The 23,680-nt window shown below is 40.8% G+C and overlaps 2 protein-coding genes across 3 annotated transcripts in view; one reads left to right on the top strand and one right to left on the bottom strand.

Annotated features, from left to right (window-relative positions):
- The window catches only part of LIMS2 (LIM zinc finger domain containing 2), a 30,185-nt gene extending 17,728 nt beyond the window's left edge, over positions 1–12,457 (top strand). For both annotated transcript variants that reach the window (XM_054386113.1, XM_054386112.1), the window contains exons 5-10: positions 4,861–5,010; positions 5,786–5,936; positions 6,527–6,619; positions 7,460–7,508; positions 7,696–7,771; positions 8,578–12,457. In XM_054386113.1, coding sequence (XP_054242088.1) covers positions 4,861–5,010; positions 5,786–5,936; positions 6,527–6,619; positions 7,460–7,508; positions 7,696–7,771; positions 8,578–8,725 — 667 coding nt within the window. In that variant the 3' untranslated portion in view covers positions 8,726–12,457. The remainder of the gene's footprint in view (positions 1–4,860; positions 5,011–5,785; positions 5,937–6,526; positions 6,620–7,459; positions 7,509–7,695; positions 7,772–8,577) is intronic.
- A 1,923-nt stretch (positions 12,458–14,380) lies between these two features.
- The window catches only part of MYO7B (myosin VIIB), a 46,321-nt gene continuing 37,021 nt past the window's right edge, over positions 14,381–23,680 (bottom strand). The window contains exons 40-48 of the mRNA XM_054385721.1: positions 20,882–20,987; positions 20,641–20,754; positions 19,718–19,805; positions 18,579–18,682; positions 17,943–18,128; positions 16,649–16,765; positions 15,898–15,981; positions 15,174–15,293; positions 14,381–14,464 (exon numbers count right to left, since the gene is read on the bottom strand). Coding sequence (XP_054241696.1) covers positions 14,381–14,464; positions 15,174–15,293; positions 15,898–15,981; positions 16,649–16,765; positions 17,943–18,128; positions 18,579–18,682; positions 19,718–19,805; positions 20,641–20,754; positions 20,882–20,987 — 1,003 coding nt within the window. The remainder of the gene's footprint in view (positions 14,465–15,173; positions 15,294–15,897; positions 15,982–16,648; positions 16,766–17,942; positions 18,129–18,578; positions 18,683–19,717; positions 19,806–20,640; positions 20,755–20,881; positions 20,988–23,680) is intronic.

Here is a 23,680-nt window from a genome sequence, read left to right as displayed (position 1 = left end):
CAGGAAGCAGCTATGCTATGTGCTGAAATCTTACGTCATTAGACAAGCGATCTAAGACATTGTGCAACACATCCACCTTCCCAACAGAACTGATTATCCAGATGTCTAATCCAGGTGGCTAATTGAGAAGCTGCAATGGGATTAAGAGCTGACCAATATCTTGGAAAATGTAAACAAAATTCCTAGGTAATCACTGTCTTTTGTTTAGCAGCTGTCATTTTCAGGTGAACAGAAAACTACAATACCTAGAGATTAATATGCTGGATGCCTTCTGTTCAGTTCATAGCTGAAGAGCCAAAAGCCAACAGAAGAAAGACTGAATGAAATTCAGAAACTGAATTTTTTTCATGTGGCCACAGAGGGGCCTTCTTACTCCATGCACTGATAAGATACCCTGCGTGTTTGTGGCAGAAAAAGACATGGTTTGACATTTCCTGTTGCAGTTTTCCATGTGAATTTGTCAGGATTGCAGAGAAGCCCACGATGTTTGTTCCTAGTGTTTATTTGTCCTATACAAAGTAAAAGCTGCAAGTAGTTTTGAACTCGAGATTTTTTTAGGTTTGTATGAGACAGTTATGTTGAATGATCAAATACTTGTCCTCTCTGGATGGAATTAGTTTACATATGTATCTTTCTATAGCATACCAAAGGAGAAATTTTATGAGATGATGCCTTTTTACTGGCTGTTAATTTACAGTGGTACTTACAACCTCATGTTCTGTCTATGTAGCCTTTCTTTATGTCAAGCACTTTATTTCAATATGCTTTTCATCTGCAAAAAATGTTATCAGATGTTCTTTATATAAGCATCTTTTGGTGACTGGGTGATCTGGTGGCTAAACATTGCTCTGGACATGGTTGTGACACCATTGAAAAGACAGGAAATGCTGGCTTGCACCAGCTGAAAAGTCAGAAACAAGTGTTGTCTAATGGAACAGAGAGAGATGTCTCTTCCTGAGATTTTAATCTGTTCAGGAAGCAAAGCAATAAGCAGACATTTTCCTTGTTTACAAGGTAAATACTAGGGGGTTAGCAGCATGATACATTGAACTGATGCTGTTTGAGCTGATTTCCTGAGGAGGATCTTTGAAGTTCAGATTCAGCTGAGTCTCAGTGCCAGACCTGGAATAGCTAAGACTTAAAAAATCAAGACTTGTTCTCACTGACAGCAACATAGACAATGCTTTCACTGAAAAATACTGTGGGGTAGAATAGAAAGCAGAATGTCAGGGCAATCTAGAAGCTAAGCATGTCAGTGTCAGTAAGGGAGAGGCTTAGAACTAGTGATAATATTGAAGTAGATTCAGTCTTTTCAAACGAGTGCATTCATAGAAGAGCTGCTGTTACCCAGTTTATTTTTTAGAACAAGGTGAATGGAGGTATTTTTCATTGCCTGGTCAGAAATCATAGTAAAAGGAAGAGTGTGTCTTTCTAATTTTGCTTAGGTTTTAATTTAGAAGGGAATTTAAATCAAGTTTGGATTTTTATTTTTTTTAGTATTTTAGAATTCTCTTTGTCGATGTGAAAATTGTGATGTAGCACTTGAGCAGGTTAGGAAAAAAGCTGTCACGTCACTACAATTCAGTGCTGAGCTTCTAGAATTGGTAAGTTTTCAACAAAGTACTACAACCTTACAGAAGTTCTTTGGCAGTGTGTTCTGGAGACTGTGGAAAGTCCTTTGAAGTTATTTCCAGTTCCATTTCTGTTTTGCCTGGGTTTATCCTATCAATTTAAAATTAATGTGTTTAATTTTTAGGTGTCTTCTTTCTTTTTGGTTTGTTAGGCTTACAATAAGCACTTCTCAAAGTCCTAGAAAACTTTTTGGACTAGTTTGTTTGAATGCTAAGAACAAATATTTGGGAAACCTTCCCAAATGACCTAGACTTTGTAGTTTGTGCTCAGCTATATGGTGCAAAAGGCTTTGACTCTACAGACAGATCTCCTTTAGGAGTCTAGCTCATTGTCCGATCATTTCCACTTGGATTGCACTCTTGGTGGTGTGGGAATATTTAGTGATTTACGTATTGCTAAAAAGAGCACAATTCTGGAATGAGCTGTTATCTCAGGCCTCCCAGGGCTGAGCTCTAATGGGGATGTCACTGCTCCTTTGAAATGCACACACATTGAATGTATTTTATACCCTGTTTCTCTTCTGCTCGGAAACAAGCAGATAACAATCTACAAGGCTGCCAGTATAGCCACATCCTGATTACTTTTCCAGCAGATGCTCTATCTATCATTAATGAAATGGTTAATAAGCAGAAGACATATTTAGCTTGTTATGAGTTAGCTGCTTTTGTTATAAAGCCTGCTGCAGTTAAATTTGAATTATATGTTAGGGTTTGTACTGGATATCAGAAATTCCTGTTTTTCCTCTCAGCTTGAGCAGTTCCTGGTTTGGGATGATGCTAGTTTGTGGGTTTTCATGATTACGGTTATAGTGCTTTGTTAAATGGGTATGTCTCCTATCTTTCACTGAAAGTACTCTTCATTAGAAATAGTCCAATTCTGACTGAAATTGTTCTCCTGAAAGTCACTCCCTGCTGAGCCTACCACCTTTCAGCTGAAATACTCATTTCAAGTAGTAGCACCAAAGCAGTGTCTGAGAGCACTGGACGTACTACTCAACTATCAGTTTTCTTGGCACAAATGGATGTATGTTAGGTACAGAAGTTTGAAAACCTTTGTTTTGGAGAAGTGATGTAAAGAACAGTAAGGAAATTATATGAAGTTAAAAAATGCTGGCTGTCCTTAGTTTCAAATATTTCCATTATACTCATCCACGTCTGTGTGTGTCTTTCCACCTCACTGACACCAGCTAAAACTAATGCCATCAGGAAAGCTCCTTTGTTATTCTACTAACAGAAGTTTGTCTCTTACCTCTTTACAGTGCAGTCCTATGAGTGAAGTATGGGGTCCTTTGGGGGAAAATCTCAAGGAATTCCTTCTGATGACAGCAAACCAAATAGAAGCAGCAACAGTGAAAACAAGATGATGATCCAAAAAGAGCAAACAGTGGCAGAGTTGCTGAGGGTGGAGACGGGGGCCCCTCTATATAGTGTCCTTCTAGCTCTGATAGCGTGTTATCAGCTCAGTCACACAACAGAGCAAGGGAGAGGACAGCCCAGCACTGAAGAGCAGTCTTCATCTCAGCTGAGCTCTTGGCACTGGAGTTGCTGCTGCTGTTATAGATATGAATGTATTGTATGAATATTCCAGTGTTCATCGTGCTTACTGAAGGCTGCTACTGAACTCCCAGCCGTGAACACAGACTTCTCGGAGTCCCTTGATTATTTTAGGAGGGTGGAGAGAAGCATGGTTTGGGGGAGGTCTGGTATTAATAGCCACAACAGGACATTTCAGAATTGGATAATTCCATAATGGTGGGAGTAGGGAGGGGGAGAGAGAGAGAGGGGCGGCTGCTATGGTAACAGCTTAGCCTGTCCAACACTTTCCTTTGCTTGCAATAGAGGAGGGTCTATGGGATGGCAGAGAGGGTTTGTGAGTGGGGAGGGATTGATAATGGTTTATCAGTGCAAATGGCTGAAGGCATCTTATTCAGCTGAATGAGAGGGGTCTCTTTCAGGACACTTGCTGCGGGGTCCCTATGTCCTGCCCCGTATAATTACTTTGTATTTGACAGTGCCGAATAAAATTGCTGCCTTTATGATGAGATGAGCACAGCTGCATGTTTCCTTATAATGGGGTGCTGTCTGCTTTTTCTGGACTCCGTCTGGGCACACAGTAGTTCCAACCCTGGAGAGAGACACTTGCTGACAGGAGGACTCAGATTTGGAGAGAACAATAATGATACTTAGCACTTAGACAGGCGTCTGCTAGCTGAAGGTCATAAATGTTTGAGGTCTCACAACAACATCTGTGTTGTATTCTTATCCCCATTTTACAGATATCTAAGGGTAAGTGATTCATCACAGCAGAATTTGGGAAGAGGCCCTGCAAAGAACCCACTACTTCAGCCATAAATCTACCCTCTCCATTTGAACTATTCATTTTGTCTGGTGTCTATTGAGAATGACCTGTAAATCTCAGCAAGTGTGTCTCATAACAATACAGTGAAATGAATTAAGCAAGCTTGTCTGTTTTGTGACAAAGAAACCCACAGAAGTCATTCCTCTGTCCTTTTGGTTTTGTCCTAAATTCTTCCCAGCCTGAAGTGTTGCAACTAGAAGGGAAAGTAATGGACAAGTAAACTTGAAAAGCTTTTCTTCAGAGCTCCTAAATATTGGGATAAAACTGGTGGATTCCATCAGCCTTTACAAGAAATTTTTTACACCTTTGCCCAGGCTTTCGAGCAGAAATGTGGCTCATCTACCTGTGTAGGATTGTGTTTGCAATATGTTCTAGAATGTGTGATAGGAGCACAGTTAGATTTACCATAGTTCTTTATTTTATTTAAGTTACGATTTAAAGGAATTTGTCAACAGAAGAGCTAGTATTCAGTGGTCTCTTGTATGTCCTAGCTATTGAAGACTAAGGAATGCAGCTGTGGCAAAAGGCATTTCAACAATGTGCTTTGGTTTAATACTTTTTATTCTCCCTCCTGACTCCCTCCCAGTGCTGTAATGCCTCAGTTATAGCTGATCCCATAGTTAGTAATAAAGAGAGGGTGTTGCCACCTTTCTTTGCCCACCTCTCAAAAAGGATCTAGTATGATACTGTAATATTCCTGATGGGATGTAAGTCAGCGAGTGTTGGAGGAGTATTCTAAGGAAGCAGAACTCTGTGACTGCTCTATCCACGTACTCTTTTCTGTGCAGCTGGTGTGGAAGACAGGATACTGTATGTTCGTTTAAGAAAAAAAACTTCTGAGTATTTCCTTTCTTTATTTTGTTTAACCAGGCATCTGTGCAGGCCATGCCATAACCGTGAAAAGGCTAAGGGACTGGGCAAGTACATCTGTCAGAAGTGCCACCTGATAATTGATGAGCAGCCTCTGATGTTTAGGAATGATTCCTACCATCCAGATCACTTCAACTGTACCCACTGTGGGTATGTTCTCATATTTTGAACTCTGACAACAAAGGAAAGAGACAAATGGTACAGTCAGCAGTGCTGTCCTTTTCAAGGCCTAAAATTTGCTGCCTTCACATTGTTGAACAAACAAATGGTGTGAGAAGAAATCAAAAGGTATTTGGAAAGCCTACAGCCTTGTTTTGCCATTCCACATTCTTTTATCCTAAACGTGGCTAACACTATTTTATACTGACAATGAAAATAGTTCCTTGGTATGTAATTGCCTGAATGGCTGTGTGCAGATTATCATAAGAGTGTTGTTCAAAGGTAGTTGTTGCCAGACTATTGGAAACAGTTTCTCTTTGCGTTCCTGGATAGGAAAGAATGATGACTTGGTGAGCTGTGTCAGTCTTTTGGTCCAATAACCATGAAGGCAGTCGCAGTACTGCTCTAGAAGGGGTACTAGTGCTGAGAGAGAATGTAAATGGTTAAGTGCTGAGCACTGCTAGGATGGCCCTTGTGCCTTTGTATGCAAGTATACATCATGGTTTTGCCAGAGTGTCTAGCCAAAGACATGATGCTCCACCTGTGTTCTCTTGTCTGGCAAACTGAGGAAACCATTATAGAAAGATGGGTCGACAGTAGCTGTATTTCACTACCTTAATTTAATGACTCTGCATTTGTATCATGAATGTTGCCAGAGTGTTGTCAGAATGTTGCCAACTTTCAAATTTAGTCTTCCAAAACTTCATCTTGAGCATTAAAGAGCTCACTTGGTGTTCTTAATTCAGGGGTATGTTTGTGTTTTCAGGAAGGAGCTGACTGCTGAGGCCCGGGAACTGAAGGGAGAACTGTATTGCCTGCCCTGCCATGACAAGATGGGAATCCCCATCTGCGGAGCCTGCCGCAGACCCATTGAGGGACGAGTAGTCAATGCTCTGGGAAAGCAGTGGCATGTTGAGGTGAGGCCTCTCTGAATCTGAAACTTCCTTCAGGAGCTGTTTTGGAAGAGGCCTAGTGCCAGTTGGAAGCTGTAGTTACATAGGATCATAGAATTACAGTATGGCCCACGCTGGAAGGGACATCCAAAGGTCATCCAGTCCAACCCCCTCTGCAGTAAGCAGGGGCATCGTCAACTAGACCAGGTTGCCCAGAGGCCTGTCAAACCTCCTGGTGTCTTCTTCATCCAGACAATAGCCTTGCAATGCCTCCAGCTCCAGGAGCTGGAGGTATTGCATGATCTGTAATATATACAAAAACCCAAATGCTTATGTTTCAGATTGTCCTGAGAAGTTGTGGATGCCCCATCCTTGGAAGCGTTCAGAGCCAGGTTGGATGGGGTTTTGAGCAGCCTGGTCTAGTGGATAGTGTCCCTGCTCATGGCAGAGGGTTTGGAACTAGGTGGTCTTTGGAGGTCCCTTATGTTCCAAACCATTTTTAGGATTAAGCGTCTCGTATTGAGCCATGACTTTTAGCCATGCGAGTTTCTCTCTGATGATGGAGAAGCTGCTTTAACTGCCACTGAATGTTTTTTTTTTTTTTTCTTTTACAGCATTTTGTTTGTGCTAAATGTGAGAAGCCATTCTTGGGGCACCGACACTATGAGAAGAAAGGACTGGCTTATTGTGAAACTCACTATAACCAGGTAAATTCTGCCGTTCATACTGTAGTACTTCCTCTGACTCGCAAATGCATTTTTGCATTTTTCATAGGCAAAGCATTGCAGATTTTGCTTAATATGAATTTGTAGAGGCAATACATTGTTAGGAAATTAGTGAGATTTAACAGAAAAAATAGTTTTTCTTGGTAGATGTTAGAAGTGATTGAGAAGCGAATAGAAATGTCTTGGAGATATTGATTTTTTTTCTTTTTTTTTTTCTTTGTGCCATTGACAGAAAAAAAAAAACACTGACCATGGATTGTGATTTAAAATCTTTGATAATTACTTGCATCCATGGACCTAAGATAAATGTTGTGCTGTCTTAAAGCATAAGAAAAGTGTGTTTCAAAACCTATCTTTTCTGTATGACTGTACTGAACAGCTGCGTGTTTGGTATTTTCTTCTGTCAGATAAATTATTCTCTTAGATAAATATTACTGTTTTGAAGATAGCTTTCATTTTATTTTGATGTTTGTAGTTAAGCCTTAGGAGATGTTTGTCTACAGTAAACGTCATACCCTACTGATCTCCTTTTCTCCACATTGCTACATGTACGGGACTTGAAGATTACATAACAGTGGTAGAGTGTGAGGCATCAACAAAAAAGGTTTTGTAGTATTTAGTGGTGTGAGATTCAAAGGAACACAGACTCTTTGGCAAATGTAAGAAGTTATTCAGAAGATTTAAATTGGTATATTTGGGGGCTACTGCAATATCTTGGAATTCTTTGATTGTTAGAACTTAATGTTCACACCAGCTGTGTAATTTGTGGAGTATGACTAGTCAGTAACATGAGCTCCTGTTCTTATTTCCTTTGCTGTGCAGCTCTTTGGAGACGTCTGCTACAACTGCAGCCACGTGATAGAAGGAGATGGTAAGATTCGTTCTCTCCTTGTTTTGGGTTGCTGTCCTTGTTCCATTTGTCAGTGCAGCTGTTGCAGTCCCACAGCTGCAAGGCACCAGTGTTTCTTTTCACATCTGGCTTCATTTGAATTTGGATACAAATCCAAATTCAGATAATCTGGCAGTTTTCTCTTTATTTTGTGCTTTTGCTTTTGCAGTGGTATCAGCTCTTAACAAGGCCTGGTGTGTGAATTGCTTCTCCTGCTCCACCTGCAACATCAAACTTACACTGAAGTAAGTCAGTGTTTGTATTTTGGACCACATAAGGCATTTGTCCCTATGGCAGGGTATCAGGTTGGGGGAGCCATGAGCCAGAGCCTCACTGAGGGGCAGTTTACCTTTCCTCTGTGGGAGCAGGTGCTTATAATTCCATTGTTTTCAAAATTAAAAAGGAACTGGGACTCAGCATCATCTCTAATTTATTTTTCTTCATTAATCTATTTTGTAAGAAAGTTGGGTAAGATGAGAACTCATTCAGCAGTATGAAAGGAAGGCTCTAAACTTGAGTAACTGCCTGTTACAAAGTAGCTGCATCCTTCTTGTCTCCTTAATCTGGATGCTCCCTTCAATGACAGTATTTGCAATTGTGTAGATTATTTTGAAAGAAAATGTTATCCTAGTTACCCCAAATGTGTAGAAGAGGGACAGAAAACAAAGCAATCCTACAGGTTTCCTTTCTCAGGTTCAAATCCTATGCTGGCTTGACAGCACTGGCCTTGTATATGTAGGAGCACTTAATTCATCACAGAGAGGACCTTGGAAATGTCACTTCCATTGTACAGTAGCAACATTACTATCCTAGACTATTACATGCAAATAAATAGCAAAATCTTGCTCCCTTTTTAAAGTAGCAGTACTGAAGACCCTAGTTTTCTGACGAGAATACAATTTCTGTACTTACATGACCAAAGAAGTGAATTGTTTTATATATGCAGTAGGATACAAATGACAGCATTTATGTAGATGCATGGAGACTTGATTTGGTGAAGCATATAGTTTGCAAATACTATTTTAATAGGTCACTGTTCATTGTTTTAAAGGAATAAGTTTGTGGAGTTTGACATGAAGCCTGTGTGCAAGAAGTGCTATGAGAAATTCCCTCTGGAGCTGAAGAAACGCCTGAAGAAATTGTCAGAGTTGGCATCCAAGAAGGCACATCCCAAAGCTCTGGATTTAAACTCTGCTTAAACAGGTCTGTCAGTCTACTGACTGCACTCTTACAGTCGTAAACTGCTGCTCACAGCACCTGTTGATTATAGAGGTAATTAGTAAGAGCAAATAAAACCAAAGATTAGTACCTTCCCCAGCTTCTGGTAATGCAGCTTACATCTTGGAATGATTTCTGCTTTATCAGTTCACAGGCTGCTTACTAATTTGCTTAATAACAACTTACTCTGCCACTGATGAATTCTACAGAGTTTTTCCTTCCTCTGTTGAACTGTAGTCCTCACTCCAGTTCTCTGTGGTCTAAGGAATTTGGAAACAGTGGTTGAGTTTAAGGGTGGAAGAGATGTGTTATCTGGTCTTTTTCAGTTAAAGTATAGAAATTTCTCTTCTTATCCCAAGTGAAGTAATTTTTTTTTTAATATGTAGGCAAATGTTCTTAAAGTTGTCACTCTGTTACCTGCAAAATGTTCTGATCTTTCTTCATATTCCCACTGAGCACATATGGATGCTGTACAGATCTGTTTTGCAGGTTTATTGGGAAAGCCCAGCAACCAATAGTTGTGGCATCTGGACTGCTTGTTTGTTTTGCCTAGGTCCAGTCTTAAGACAGCTGAAAAAGTTTGCATTGCTGCTTCTCTGTACAGTGCTAAAGAGATTTCAGTTGTCAAGGCTGTGATCAGTCTCTTTGGAAGAGTTTGGGCCCTCCTGAAGGAAGAGGTGGCTATGGGAAACTAAAGATTGTTAGAAATTGACACTAATTTTCTCAATTTTTCTCTACTACTACGTGGGTACTAGAGCTTCTAGTAGTCAACACAAAGCATCTTCTATCCACTGGCATAGCTGACATTCCTTAGGCAGTGTGGCTAGAACCTTGTTTATTCTTTTGCGTGATAAACTGATACCAATCAATTTGATTAAAATCAATTTGAGTTCAAGTGCTTCAGTTTCCCTGCCCTTCTCACTTTATTTGAAAGATCTGTGTGTTGGTCATGCTCCAGAAAGCCCAATTACATGAAAGGGATTCTAATATTTACAGTTTGTAGCAAATGTAGTCTTATGCAGAGGAAAACCAAAAAAGGATAATTTTTCTTAAAATATCTTAAAACTTTCACACAAATCAGAGTTTCCCATAGCCTTTCTTCTTAAAGCCTAAGGACCTCAGACATTAATCTGTATGCCTTACGTTTATAGTTCTTCTCTGTAGTGCTGCCTATCACTGGTGAAGTTTCACTGGTTGTACAGTCTCTGCTAGTACAACCCAGGGTGCTGAGAAACTTCCTGGTTATGAACATTTTCAGTGTTTCTTTAGGGGTGAGCCATCAGCAGTGCTGTTCCTGAGTTCACCTGTCTATTTTATAATCATAGTGAGCTTTTGGGACCTCTGCAGGTGTTCCCCATAGTTTCTGGTGCTTAACTTAAGACAAGCAGCCTAAAAACTCCTTTCCATGAACAGCTGGAGATTGTGCCTGCACTTTTTTGAAGTGGACAGGGTGAAAGGTACTTGAGGACTGCTGTCCCTAGCATGATTTAAGTCTTCCAAAAAGGGGGGTAGTTTAGTAGGTCAGACAAACACAGCAGTTGGTCCTGGGCACCACTCTGCAGCTCCAGGTGAATTAGCTAGTAAGAGTTTAAAGCTTCTTGTATCTGTGAGTAGCATTGCACTGGGGCAATAATCTACCTTGAAATTGTCCTCACTGCCATCACACTGCTCAGACCAGATCTCAACAAGGTGATAGCTAAGTGCTGACAGCTGTTCACGTGTCTGCTGTAGCTCCTACCCATGAAGCTGTACCAGCAATATCACAGCAGTGGTGGGAAGTCCTGGCTAACTGTGTGTAAATGAGAATTCCACATGCAGACCATCTCTTAGATACTTACTGGCTTTACTCAGTTCCCTTCAGCTGCTTTGCCATTTGTTGCTGTGACTATTAACTTTTAGCTGTGGTATACTGCTTCCACTGTAACACTGACGAAAAGGTAGGCCTGTTTTTAACAGCAGAGCTCTTCCATCTTCTGACCAATAAGCACTGTAGGTTACAGGAATTGTAGCAGCTTTTGTCACTGCTTTAGGAGAAGGGCATGGCTTGTTCACTGTTCTCTCATCAACCACAAAGAACAGCACTATGTGGCCACTGCAAAGACTCATGCTATTAGCTTATTCTTTGGTGGTTTTTCACAGAATAAAAATCAAGAACTGCTGATCCAGGTGCAGATTGTTCTTGGCATAAAACATTTAGGCCTGTTCCTAAGTCTTAGTCGTAGGCCAAGTCTAATGGTAAATCTGAGCAGCTGTGTATCTCCAACCTCCTGGGAAGATGGTGGAGGAAAACACAGATGCATAACTACTGGTAAATATGGGAAGACTATGCAACTAGCAGGCAAGAGGTAATATTCTTTCAGTGGCCACTCTCAAATTCAGCAATGGAAAATACATGTATGTAGAGGTGAATGGAGTCACTTTTGTACTGCAAGTAGAGACTTAGTGTGTGCTTTTGCTTTGTCTCATGTTAGAAATTCAGTAGACCTAGTAAGCTTCAGTGTTTGAAGGACAGTTGATATCATTCTCTTTGATAAGCCAATTGGTTCTCTAGGATTTGGATTATGTCCATATCTTCAGAGCATTTCCCAAAGTTAGTGAGGGAAAAAGGTCATCACAATCCCTGATCTCTGCATTAGCGGAAGGTGATGTTCTCTTAGTATCTCTTAAATTATTCATTTTTTTTCAACTGTTTGTGTTAAACTCTCACTGCCCCTAGCCTGCAACATGTGGTTACAATAGTGAACATCAATGACATGCCTTTTGTGGGACAGTGGAATTTAAGGAGGAGTAATAACAATTAATATTTGAAATATATGCATCTTCCTCTACTTCTTTGAGCCCCCTTTTTAAAGACCAACTAGAATATAAGGCAGACAATATAATGAGTGTGTGGATAGGCTGGCAGGGTGGGTTTGCTTTTGGATTTTTTATTTTGCTTTTTAATACAGTAAATTTCTCAGTCACAAATAAGTTGCATGGTTTTTTCTATTGCTGTAAATAGACATGCTGGCCAAATTCATCTGAAGTATCACACCACTGGAGAGTATAGATTTAGATGAAGGCTGAATCTGGGTTGGAAGTCTACACTTAGTAAGAACTGTTTTCTCATCATAGGCATTTATAATTTACATTCATATTTACACATACTGAATTAAAATCACTACTATTCACTAAGTACACTTGAAAATGGTTTTGCTTTTAGAAACCACGCTTCATGAATCCTGTTTGTATTCAAAGGGTATGCTAATGGCTTGCAATCTTTTGTTATGGCAACCTAATGAGCTCTCTAAGGTTTGCATCTTGATCTTTATTTTTGCAGCAGTCTGTACAGTCTAGGCCAATATCTTTCAACCTTCTCTACAAAGTTTCTGTTGAATTCTGCTGTTGAATGTTTTGTATTAGATGATGTGGCTGACACTTTTTAAAAGTTGTTGGATGCTGAAGACAGGGCAGGCAAATGTAATAAATGAGGTTGTACTAGTCTGTAAAGCACTGTTAAGTGCTGAGGATGGTATAGAGTGAGTAAAAGAATTAGCAGCTACTTGCCTTGGTTCAGGCCTTGAGGAGCAGTGTGGATTCTGCACCATGCGGAGCTCTCATTTTATCACGTTGTTTGTGTTGTCTAACCAAAACATATGATTGTGGATTGAAATGTTGTGATATTGTACCTTTTTATATTCCTGTAATAAAATGAACTGTAATACATTTGAAATCTTCACACAAAAATCAAATGTTAAAAAGTTGTATGTTGTACAGTAAAAAAAAAAAAAAATTACATATACAATGCTGAGCCAGAGAGCATTATGCACTCTGAGGAACTCTGGGGATTGTACTATCACAGTGAATTCATGTTCTGGATCTGTGCTGCTTCTGTGGTGAAGTGTTGGTTGCTGAGGATGTGGAGAAAGGGGTATAATCTTTTTAGAGGCTGGGCTGCACAAATTGTGTGTACACCAAGTAGATGGGATGATGTGGTCATTTGTAGGCTGTCATGGATGTTTGGTAGGTCTACGTTACATGGAGCAAGTATTCAACTTTCTTGTTAAAAAAGGCATTGTTGATTTTCTGCAGTGTTTTATTTAAAAACCAGGAACAATACAGTTTGGCTGCAAAATTTATTTCTGTACAGGTAAGGTATTGCATATTTCTCACCTGCAGCCAGTTAGATTAGACATAGGACGACAAAACAACTCCAAGTCATTAACTCCCAAATGTTTCCATTGCCAGCAATGGCCATTACAGCACTAAAACCTAATTGAATGCTAAAGGATCAGCTATTCTGACAAGCGTGGCACTCGTTGAGATGCACAAAGAGAGTGGGGCTCTTCCCTGACACCCATGTACAAAACTGCCATTAGCTTTTGAATTTCACACCCCCCCACATCTGAGGGAACAAGAGAACCATTGTGCATACATTGGCAAATTTCAGAGATCTGCCAGAGCTGCTTTTCCAGCACTGCCAGATCATGTCTCAAGGAACTTGGTGTAAATGCTTTAAGACATGTCCATGTTTCACTGTGAGCAAGGGAGGGCTTGTCATTCACTAAGGGAGTACATATTTTCCAGATGGATAATTATCTAGGCTTACTAATACCACAATGCATATAAGCTTTACACGTTCTGAGCACCCTCTGCTTCCTATAGAACCAAAGTTGTGTGTTTACAAAGGTCTAAGAGATGAAGTGCTGAATCAAATTTTACCACTCACAGTGTCTGCTGAACAGGAAAAGATCAGGAGGAAGTAAAGCTATTATTCTTTTCTCATGAACAAATGTCTGCATAACTCCAAGATGAGAACATGTTTATAGAACAGAAAAGTCTCTTTTCAACAGCTGTCAGTCTGAGTTCTTCACTTCCATTTTGCATTGAATAGCACATCTGTAATTTGAAATAGGAGCATCTGAGTAAAAGTAAAGGACCTGAAATCCAGACTCATTTTGGGGTCTATGATTCCTAGAAACTGCATAGCAGAAAGCAGTTACTAGTTTCCAAGTGCATTATTAAGTGTGGAAGAAAGAAAACTAATTTAACCAGGGCAATGGCAAATGAGTGGACAGTCTGCTAATTTAGGAGTCCACTGGAATGGCAGTTACATTCTGACAGTAACTGGCTGTCCTGGTCTACTGTAATTTGTAGCACATACCCTACTGATAAAAAGATGGAGACCAGCATCTTACCTTTCAAAGTTATCCAGCTATCCTACTACTAAAGGGTGCTTCTCCACCCTTAGAATTTAAAAAAGGTGGGGAAAAAAACAGTACCTTTCTTTCAAAGACTCACCTTAATTTATGCATTTGGTAAGAGCATGTACAATGAAGGGGACATTTTATTTCCAAAATGAAGACAAGTGTTAGTGTATGTCTGTCTTTAAGAATGGAGATTTAGAGTATCAGAAGAGGCTGTCATGTTAGGGTTCCTCTGCCCCTTGCTCCCATATTACTTTAAAATCCAGATAAACTTCCCCTAAATCTGAATCTAAGAGGGACAAGTGTTACAGACACTTGAAAGCACATGCTTGCTTAAGTTTCTCTTGTGGTAGTATTTCAGCAACACAGTTCATTCAGTGTCTTAAATGGCATTTCTTCTGGGAGATGGAATTACAGGTAATTTGGCACAGATCATGGGTTGTTCAGCTCTCAGGCTTGCAGGTTCTTTTGCTTGTTTACAGCATTCATTAGCAGGCGTACATAGGATGTTAACAGGTCATCCATTTTGTAACCCTGTCAGGGATAAAAAAAAAAGGCTTTAAGTCTTTCAGCTCCACAAGCAGAAATAACTGTCACTTCCTCCATTTTATCTTCTTTGGTTCCCCTCTGCATGTACTTCTCTTCCAACAGCTATCTCTGGTTTGATAATTACTTATCTATTCCTCCCTCTTCTCTTCCCTTCATAGATTTATAAAACTTTACAGAGCATAGGTCTACTGTCTCCTTGTTATTCAGTCTGTAGATTGACATGTTGTACTTGGGAATCCAGGCTTTTCTGAGAGAAGTTAGCCCTTCAATATGTTTATGCTGCCTTTATAAATTTACAATTAAATGTCAATGCAGTGATGCTTGTCTGAGTCTGCAGGCAACCTGAAACTGATTCTTAAAAAAGCAATACCATTCACTGAAAAGTGTAAAATCTTAAAAGGATGGTGTTAGTGCATAGATGGATCAAACCATGCAAGACAAAAAGCCTCCTGCATAGTTTTGTTGGGTAAGTGCAGTCTTTTCATAATGTATCAGACAATTCTGATGTAAGGGAAGATTTTGGGAAATTACTATTTTTCTTTGTCTTTTATAACTTATGTCTTTGCAACTGATGGCATTATATAGCACTGAGCCAGTTATAAACTACAGTTTTATTGACATAGCACTCCTACTTTGTTGGATGTAAAGGAAAAAGTAGGAGTTTGTGTGTATAAATTGACAAAACTCTTCTTACCAGAGATGTCTCACATAAGATCCTGCTTCCTCGTACCAGGTTCCCTATTGTCATGTGAAAGTATGTGCTTCCACTGCTCCAGTTGGAGATTTTGTTGAAGGGGTAGACTGTTAAAATTTCCTGTAAGAGGAAAGAAACTGAATTATAGAATGTTTCTGAAATGAGAATGTGAGAAAACCTGTAAAGCCAGAGAAATTTTTTTTCTTTCTCACTTAATTTAGAAACACAGTGGACCAAGATAGGTGTTCCATCCAGACTGGTAGTCTATTGTATTTTCATCTAGCAGCTGAGTTTTAATCACTGTAGTGAGATCTCCTTTCTGTGCCTTAGTTGTAGTGACATTGTATTTACAATAATCTGTAACTCACTGGATATTGATTTTCTTATTAAAAGCAAATAGTGATATTCATATTGCCCAGGAACTTGGTAAGACCAGGCTGTTTGGGTTAGAGAACAGGTAAACACTGCCATTCAACCTGATCTTTTAGACACCTTGGGTTTCCTGCAAACGTTTTTCTGAAGCAGATTCCATGGAGCACTCTCCATTCATCTGTCCGATCTTGCTACTTTGCCCCAGTCTATTATGATTAACAATTCTTTGTTCAGAGGTGCTCCATGCTATTTCCTTCCTAGTGCAGAAACTGCAAAAAAGTGATTGAGGCAATAGCATTTTCTTTGGTTTCACACAGAAAATGGATAGTGATTCTGGAGAAGCAATTGTTACCTTTGTCTTGTGATGTATCACTGAGACTCCTTGTTTGTTGATTGCAATCAGCACAATCTCTGGGAAGTTTGGCTCTGAGGTTTGCTATAAACGAGTAACAGAGCAAGATAAGCAGCAAATAAAGACATTTTCCATAGCAGTGCTGCTTGTTCTCTTTACCAGATAAGCACTCATATATAAAGCTTTTCAGTATTATGTAACTATTGCTAAGGGTGACTTTTTTTCAGCCATGTATTGATGACTTAAGCAGCTGTTACATAAAAGCAGAACCAGGTTGGTTATTTCCTAGGCTATTTGATGACATGGTGGTTTGCTTAATGGTTGTTTGCACACCACTTAAAAGCCTAGTGAGGACAAATTAAAGGTAGCAAGCGGGAAATCATTCCTGGAGGGATCCACTGTAGAATAAGATTGGTACAGTTCTGTTCTGAGGGAAGAAGACTCAGAGATACAAGATGTGGCAGCATTTTGTTGTGGAGAACAGTGACAGGACAATTAAATACTAAAAGCCCCTTACTACAAATACTACATAGTGGTAATATTAGGGTTTAAAAGTGGAACACCACCATATCTGGTAATTAACAAGCATAACTGAGAATGGATAAAGAACCCATCTTCCCGCTTTCAAGGAATTGAGTCTTCCTCAGTAGATGATGGGGATTTAGGATTATAAGGTATTCTTACTGCACAGATGTGGCATTACAGTCAGTTCATATCCCCCAAAGCCATTCATACAAGCCTTTAAACCTACCTTCACCTCAAAAAAGGCTGATCCAAATGTCGGCCACCGGTGTATGATTTTCAGGAAGGCAATCTTTGCCTCATCCACAGTTTTTCCTTCATGTTTACTATAGGATGCAGTAATGCTCTGTTTAGAAAAAGGAATACAAAGCCTCTTCACTGGTTTCCAGTGTTAGGATTAAAGAGAGCATGAAATCATCACCAAGATCAGTCTTTTGCCCACAGCAACAGAAGACTGTGAAAATGAAAGTAGCCTACCATGCCATGGGGCAAGGCAGAGCCAGAACCTCCCCAGTGTGCCTTGCTAATGGGCTGGGTGAAGGAAGTCCAGGAGCCCAAGGGAATGGATTTCAGAGCTGAAGTACAGTATGGGATGAAACAAAATTCAGACAGCCAGACTTCAACATCCACAGGTATGTATCACATTTTCTGCTGAAATGAGTAGGGTGAATTTTCCCTCTGTTTGAAATAGTGTCCTGTGTCTTTCTTGGTGGACTGATAACTACCTGCTGCAACTTTCTTGCTTTTGATGGATAGAAGAACCTTTTGCTCTGAGTATGCAGATGATTCAAGGTGACTGATTTACTGGCCAAACTGTGAAATATTTAGAACACATCTTAATTTCCTGTCTCTCTATAAGGTCCTCAAATCCCCAGTCCCATCACTAACTTGCCTATATCTAACTCTTCTTCTGGGCATTGAAAATGTATTAGTATCTCCAAGGAACATCTCAAATCAGTCATCAAGACTGCAGAAACCTTTCAGAGCTTTGGTAGAGAGGGCGCAAAATTTGGTTTGTAATAGGTAGAATCATAGAATGGTCCAGGCCAGAAGGGACCTTGAAAGGTCATCTAGTCTGACCTCCCCACAGTCAGCAGGGACATCCTCTACTAGATCAGGTTGCCTCGTCAAGCCTTACCTTGAATATTTCCAGGGAAGGGGCCTCTGCCATCTCCCTGGGCAATCTATTCCAGTGTTCCACCACCCTCATAATAAAGAACTTCTTCCTGTTATCCAATCTAAATCTGCCCTTCTCTAGTTTGAAGCCATTGCCCCTCATCCTGTCACTGCAGGCCTTTACAAACAGTCTCCATCCTTCCTGTAGGCTCCCTTCAGGTACTGGAAGGCTGCTATTAGGTCTCCCCGGAGCCTCCTCTTCTCCAGGTAAAACAGTAATATCCAGTAGCATCCCTCCACAGTGCTTTTAAAGACTGTCAGATCAAAAACGTAGTGTGATTCAGTGTCTTTCTTTTCTCATAATGCTCTGAGGAAGTAGTGTGATTAATGCAAGTTGATGTTCTTACCTTCTTCCACTCATCTGGTGAGATCACTCGGAACAGATTGTCTGGCACCAGCTCCTTCAGGATTTTGGGGATGGTTGCCAGCTGCGTGCGGTCATTGTTGAAGCGCACTTTATAAATCAGGCCTGCCAGCTGGACAGCTTCATCCTTGGAACACTTGTGATAGCCTCTGAGGTACTTCGGCAATTCCTGGAAGAGACCACCTCTGAATCCAGATGTAACGGGCTGGAGCAAACCCTGCCTTACACGTTCTAAATCTGTGCGGTAAGGATGTGAGTTTTTCCAAACAGAGTCCAAGCACATCTTGAGAACTTTTGGTTCCTTCTGGAGGTTATCTGGATGATCTTTAAAGGTCTTTTCCCACCCAACCCATTGTATGATTCTCCATAATTATGGAGAAAGAAGAGCATTTACAGGAACTTAATTAAATAAGGGAGCTGCACTCCTAAGATGTGAGCACTGAGAAATAAATCTGCTCCTGAGGCTGAGCTGTTCCCTTCAGAGACATTCCTCTGGAGGCTCTATATAATGCAGGCCTTGGTGAGGGAGATGGTAATACTCCATCAGGCTTGCTTTCTCAGGAAAGTTTCTTGTATCATGTTGCCTGCTGTGGTATTTATGCTTTAGGGACCTGGTTACCTGGTGGTAATGAAAAATGGAATCAGCTTTCAGGTCCTTCCCAGGAGTTACATTCAGCCACAGCTTTCTCATGAAGTATACCTCATAGGCCACAGACATAGCTCCTAAGGAAACAACATCTTGTTAGTATTCTCTCAGTCACTGTAGAGTTCTGCAGCTTTTAAATGGCTTCTGAGTTTCTTCAGAAATGTAGTTCTGGTTTTAATAATTAGAAAATTACTAGATGACCAAGAAAAGTAATTAATTGTCAGTTCCTGGACAGAGATGAAGAACTTATTTCTTGGTGAAAGATAAGTGTTTCTTGATGCTCATGACAGCTGTCTGCTGATGTGCAGCACACCTGAATTCTGTTACACTGATGCAAGCACATTCCCTGATGGTCATGTTTATAGAAATGAATTGTGATTTAGCACTGTCATGTTGTGATTTTCAGAGCTGTTAGCAGCTTCATCAGCTGTGGGGAGAAGAAGGAAATCAGAAAATCTTGGGTACTTAGTGCTTCAGGAAGTTGAACCTTGGATATCCTAAAATAAGCAAAGGTCAGGATAAATGAATGTGCAGTTTGAGTGGAGTTTGAGTTTGATTAGATTTCAGAATGTATGTTATACATGGGGTGAAGTGCAAAGATTTGCTGTCATTAGTGTTATGTTGTTTTATTCTAAAAAGTGTTCCCCTGGCAATACAACTTGTGCTTTGGTATCACAAGTAATAATCTGGACAACAATTTTCTAACAACCCAAGAAATGGTAGTGTTGTTCACATATCAGCTAACACATGTGATCTGACAATGCATGAGCCTTGGACAGTAAAGAGTATCAACCTAGCTAACTACTGTGCATCCAGCTGTGTGTTTTGGGTGTAACAGGTCAAGAAAAGTCTTTAGTAACAATTTAAAACTCCTGGAGAGAAGCCCCTACAAAGATGTTCTAGTGATTCTGATGGCCAGTTCTAGGATGCATCAGGTCATTGGCTCTTACTGCTGGTGCAGGCAGGAACTGTGTATGTGCAAACTAAGATGGTATAACAAGGCTCTGCCACATCCAAGACCCAAGATAGACTAAATCCTACTGGATAAATCTGCTATTTCCTCAGATCAACAGAGTATCTCATGTACAATCTTAAGCTGGCGTTCTCCTTACCATCCTTCCCTGGTTTGTTCCTTCTGTTCCAGTCTGTCACCTGCCTTAGAGAGTCAAAGAAATAGTCTGCTTCATTCTGACTGATCACCTGGAAAAGAGGCCAAGCAATGAAGGGGGGAAAGAGTGGATTAGCAGATCATATAAAATACTGCGTGTGCCAACATACTCAAGTATCGGGCTGAACTTTCTTTCCCTGTCTACGGTGAGAGAGCACAGTTACAGCAGGAAAGAGAGGCAAGAGGAAAGAAGTAGAGAAATAGGAGCAGGAAGGCTTAAATGGTTTATGTTTCATGTGGGGATTTTTACTTCATTTTCCGTTGCTTTTTTTTCTTTCCAGCCTGTTTATTGAAATCAAGCTGAAGATGCTTACCCTATTCTTAGCTATTTACTCCCTGTCAAATGTTGGTATGTACTGGATACCTCTTTTCAGGAAGACAGTGCAGGGACCTCTCAGTGAGGCAGCCAACCCAAGCTTCAGGCAAGGCAAGTTTCTGAGAAACTAGAGAGCAATCAGCTGGTGCTGGTCAGCCACTGCTTTCCCTAACAGTAGTGGGCACTGTACACATGCAGTGCATTTTCTGGGCAAAGCCTGAGTGGAAAGGGCTGAATCCAGCAGTGCGCAACATGAAATTTGTTACCATCCCAGCAGCTGAAAGAAAGCCTGCATCGTCTCTGCTTTTAATACTATCTGTACCACTGGTAGACGGACCAAGGAGCAACTATGTCAGACACTTTGATGGGAGCTTCTTCAAGAAACTCAATTATCAGGTGGTAAAAGTTTGAGTCTAGGTTGTATCCCCTCAGGCAGAAACAGTAACAACCTGCTTTGTTGCTTGGTTTCATATATGGTTGTTCAGGTGGTCTGGTAAATAAGTAAGAGGAGGGGGAAGTCTGGCCACCCTGCCATGGTTGAGAAGAGTTACCTTGTCTGCAATCTTCACAAAAAGGCTGAAACCTTCCCAGGAGCTCAGCTGCAATTTGGAAGCGATGTTCTGACACAGAGTCCGGATTTTGGTGTTTGTTCCCACATCAAATGTCTGTGAGATAACGAGACGTGTGTTACATAGAGGAGAGAGACTGAGTGCCTTGAAATGTGCTCCTACATGAACACATTATGGCTTGGAAAATGGTCAGGGCTGGGAAAACAATTAATTAAGTTCTTACCTGTTCTGTTTCATTGGGGAAGTAAATCTTGTGTGAGATCTTAGTGTTGTTCTGTAAGATGGCCTCAACCTCCACAGGATGAGGTGCCCACTTCCTGGAGCCACTCCTAGAAAATGCCACCACCATCAGAGTAGTCAGTGTAACATGTTTAATCTTGGAGGATTTAAAAACAGTAGTCTGTCCCATCAGCAGACTCCATCCAAAAGCTACTACTCTGTGATGAGGTGGGCTCCAATGAACCTTCACCCCAGTGCAGATTCAGTGTATTAACGGCAAGAAACTGAAGATCTCACATGTGTAGAAAAAGTCCGTTCTGCTCTGCAAGGAGGCTTGCATGAATAATGCACCTTCCTAGCTAGTACTATTACCCCTCCTATGTATTCAGCAACATTTTTCCTTACTGTTACTGAAGTGTGAAGGAGAAATGAATTTTATTTATTCTTGTGTCAGCAAAAAGATGGATTCAGATGCCAAAGGAGTTACAGCTCAGGAGAAAAGTACCAGAAAAGTCTGGAGGACTGCTAGAAGCCTTACGTTTTATATAAGAGCTGGCATGTAACCAGTGATTCAGGAAGCTCTTAAGCTATACAATCCCAGAGCAGAGCTGCATTTTAAAGCAAAGGAACTGGCCCAGAAGTGAGTCATGCAAAAACATTTGAAGTGAGGACAAATCAAGCACATTACCTCCTGGGGCTGGTATTTGCCTGCCCTCAGTGTCACAGAGAAGGCTGTTTGGAGATTTTGTACGCTGAAGCCTAGGAATCAAACTCCTCTCTTCCACTGGGCCAATCTCTCAGGAAGAGAGCTCAGTCTGGCATCTGGCTTTAGTTGTGTGGAGTTAAAACCTTTTTTTTAATATTAAATAAATGAGCAGTACCATTTGGAGGAGGAAAACCTGACTATAACCAAGTTGAACAGCATGTGCTTTGTTACTGTGCAGGCATTGTAAGGAGTGTGGACCTGTTCCTCATCTTGCAGTAGAGGGAGTTCAACGATGTGCAGCAGCTTGGCTGGAGGCATGGGGGCACCTCTCTTAGCAGTTTCAGCTAGGGATTCATTGCCAAGGTAAGGTCTGCTTAACACCCAGTATGGTGCTTGCTTGTTCCCTGGCCAGCAGCCTGAGGATGAAGCTGTGAAGCTGTTTATAGAGGAAAAGGTGTACCCAAGGGCTCAGCTGGCCTCTGCTCCATGTATTGTAGGTGAGTCCTTTGAGCTGTCTGCTCTCCCCTCCCAAAGAAAGCAGATTATTTATGGGGAGAAGTTGGATTAGATGATCTAGAAGGTCTTTTCCAGCTGAAACAGTTCTATGATTCTATCATTGTAGGTCCTTTCAAACTGAAATACTCCATTCTGTTCTGTTATCTTCAGCAGATGCAGACTTAATCTTAGGTTTAATTTTTTTAAAAGTTATCTTAGAAAACAACATTTGTCTTTGTTCCTGTTCTTATCTTCTCAGGCCCCAGATGTGGGGCATATATATATTTGACATAATTCTTCTCCCAAATGGCCCATTCAGGTTTTGCCTGCCTGTTTCCCCACTCTAACGAAGCTCTTTACAACTCAGCAGAGCTTGGAGCATGAATAGCAACATGATATTGGGAGGCAGGAATTTTTCAGTCTTCTTCATAGAAAAAAAAAAAATCAATGAATAGCATTCCTCACCATGCATTTTTTAGGCACTACAAAGGCAAGTTCAATGTGCAGTGACATTTCCCTAATTTCCCTAGCAGTGCCAAAAAACATCCACTGCAAGAGGGACAGCCACTGTGCTAGCATTCCCTTTCAGTCTGACCCACAGGCTCACAGACTTAACAGAGGCCAGCCTAAGAGAAAGGGAGAGGAGCTAGAGGGAAAAATCGTCAGGCAACTTCTTTACTGAAGAGGTCTGTGGCAGGCAGCCACAGCAGCATCAAAAGGGAGAAGGCTGGGGTTAACATTGATGCCAAAGCACTCATATTCTCAGTGTCAAGCTGGGTAATTTCAGTGTCTGCATGAATCTAGAGAAACCTTTTCTCCTAGTCTAGGTAATCCTTCCTGAAATCCTGGTAATCCTTCCACTCCCTCTGGTTATGCCATGTTCATTACATCAAGTCATTGAGAAGATCAGGAAGGACTGTGTTTTGGAGGCCTTGTTGCTTCAAAACCCTCCTTAGGACTGCACTAATGCCTAGCGGACTGTGAGGTGCTGTGTTGTGAGCAGCCATGTAAGTGTCAGGGCTTTGTTCATAGGAGTTTCTTCTAAGAATAGGAATTGATCGTGTTGATTCTCTCTTCCCAGCATGGATCTGCTTTGCTTCACTATCAGAAAGCTAGAAAGGCCACATTATCACTCTGTATATGTCAGTGACTTCAGTAGTGCCACCCCGCTATGAGTAAAACGTAGTAATTGTATCTGCACATTTACAGCTCTGGGCTACTGAGATTCAAAAACTCAAAACTAATCTACAGGTACATCTAAGGGTGACAAGTGCCTCACCAAAGGAAAAGCAAAGTCAGGACCTCATTAATGACAACACAAGATTTCATTTCAAGCTGTGTACCATATAGCATATGTGAAATACCCAGCTCTGGGAGCCAGGTGATTATGTGTGATGCTGAACTTTTTTAAATGTTGCAAAATCTGTGAAACTGTGACACAGATCTCTCTTAGTGGTTCAGAGTGCCTATGAGAATTAATGATCACTTCTTAAAAAGGGTGCAAAGAGAGAAAGGAAAGGAGGAATCTCAATATCTTAGCTCATGTGCTTCTTGGAACCTGATTAATGATGTTTTCACACTTTGGGCTGGCTTTGTGTCAGA

The sequence above is a fragment of the Indicator indicator genome, chromosome 13 (assembly GCF_027791375.1).
Source record: "Indicator indicator isolate 239-I01 chromosome 13, UM_Iind_1.1, whole genome shotgun sequence".
Lineage (NCBI taxonomy): Eukaryota > Metazoa > Chordata > Aves > Piciformes > Indicatoridae > Indicator > Indicator indicator.
This window is presented reverse-complemented; position numbering and strand designations above follow the sequence as displayed.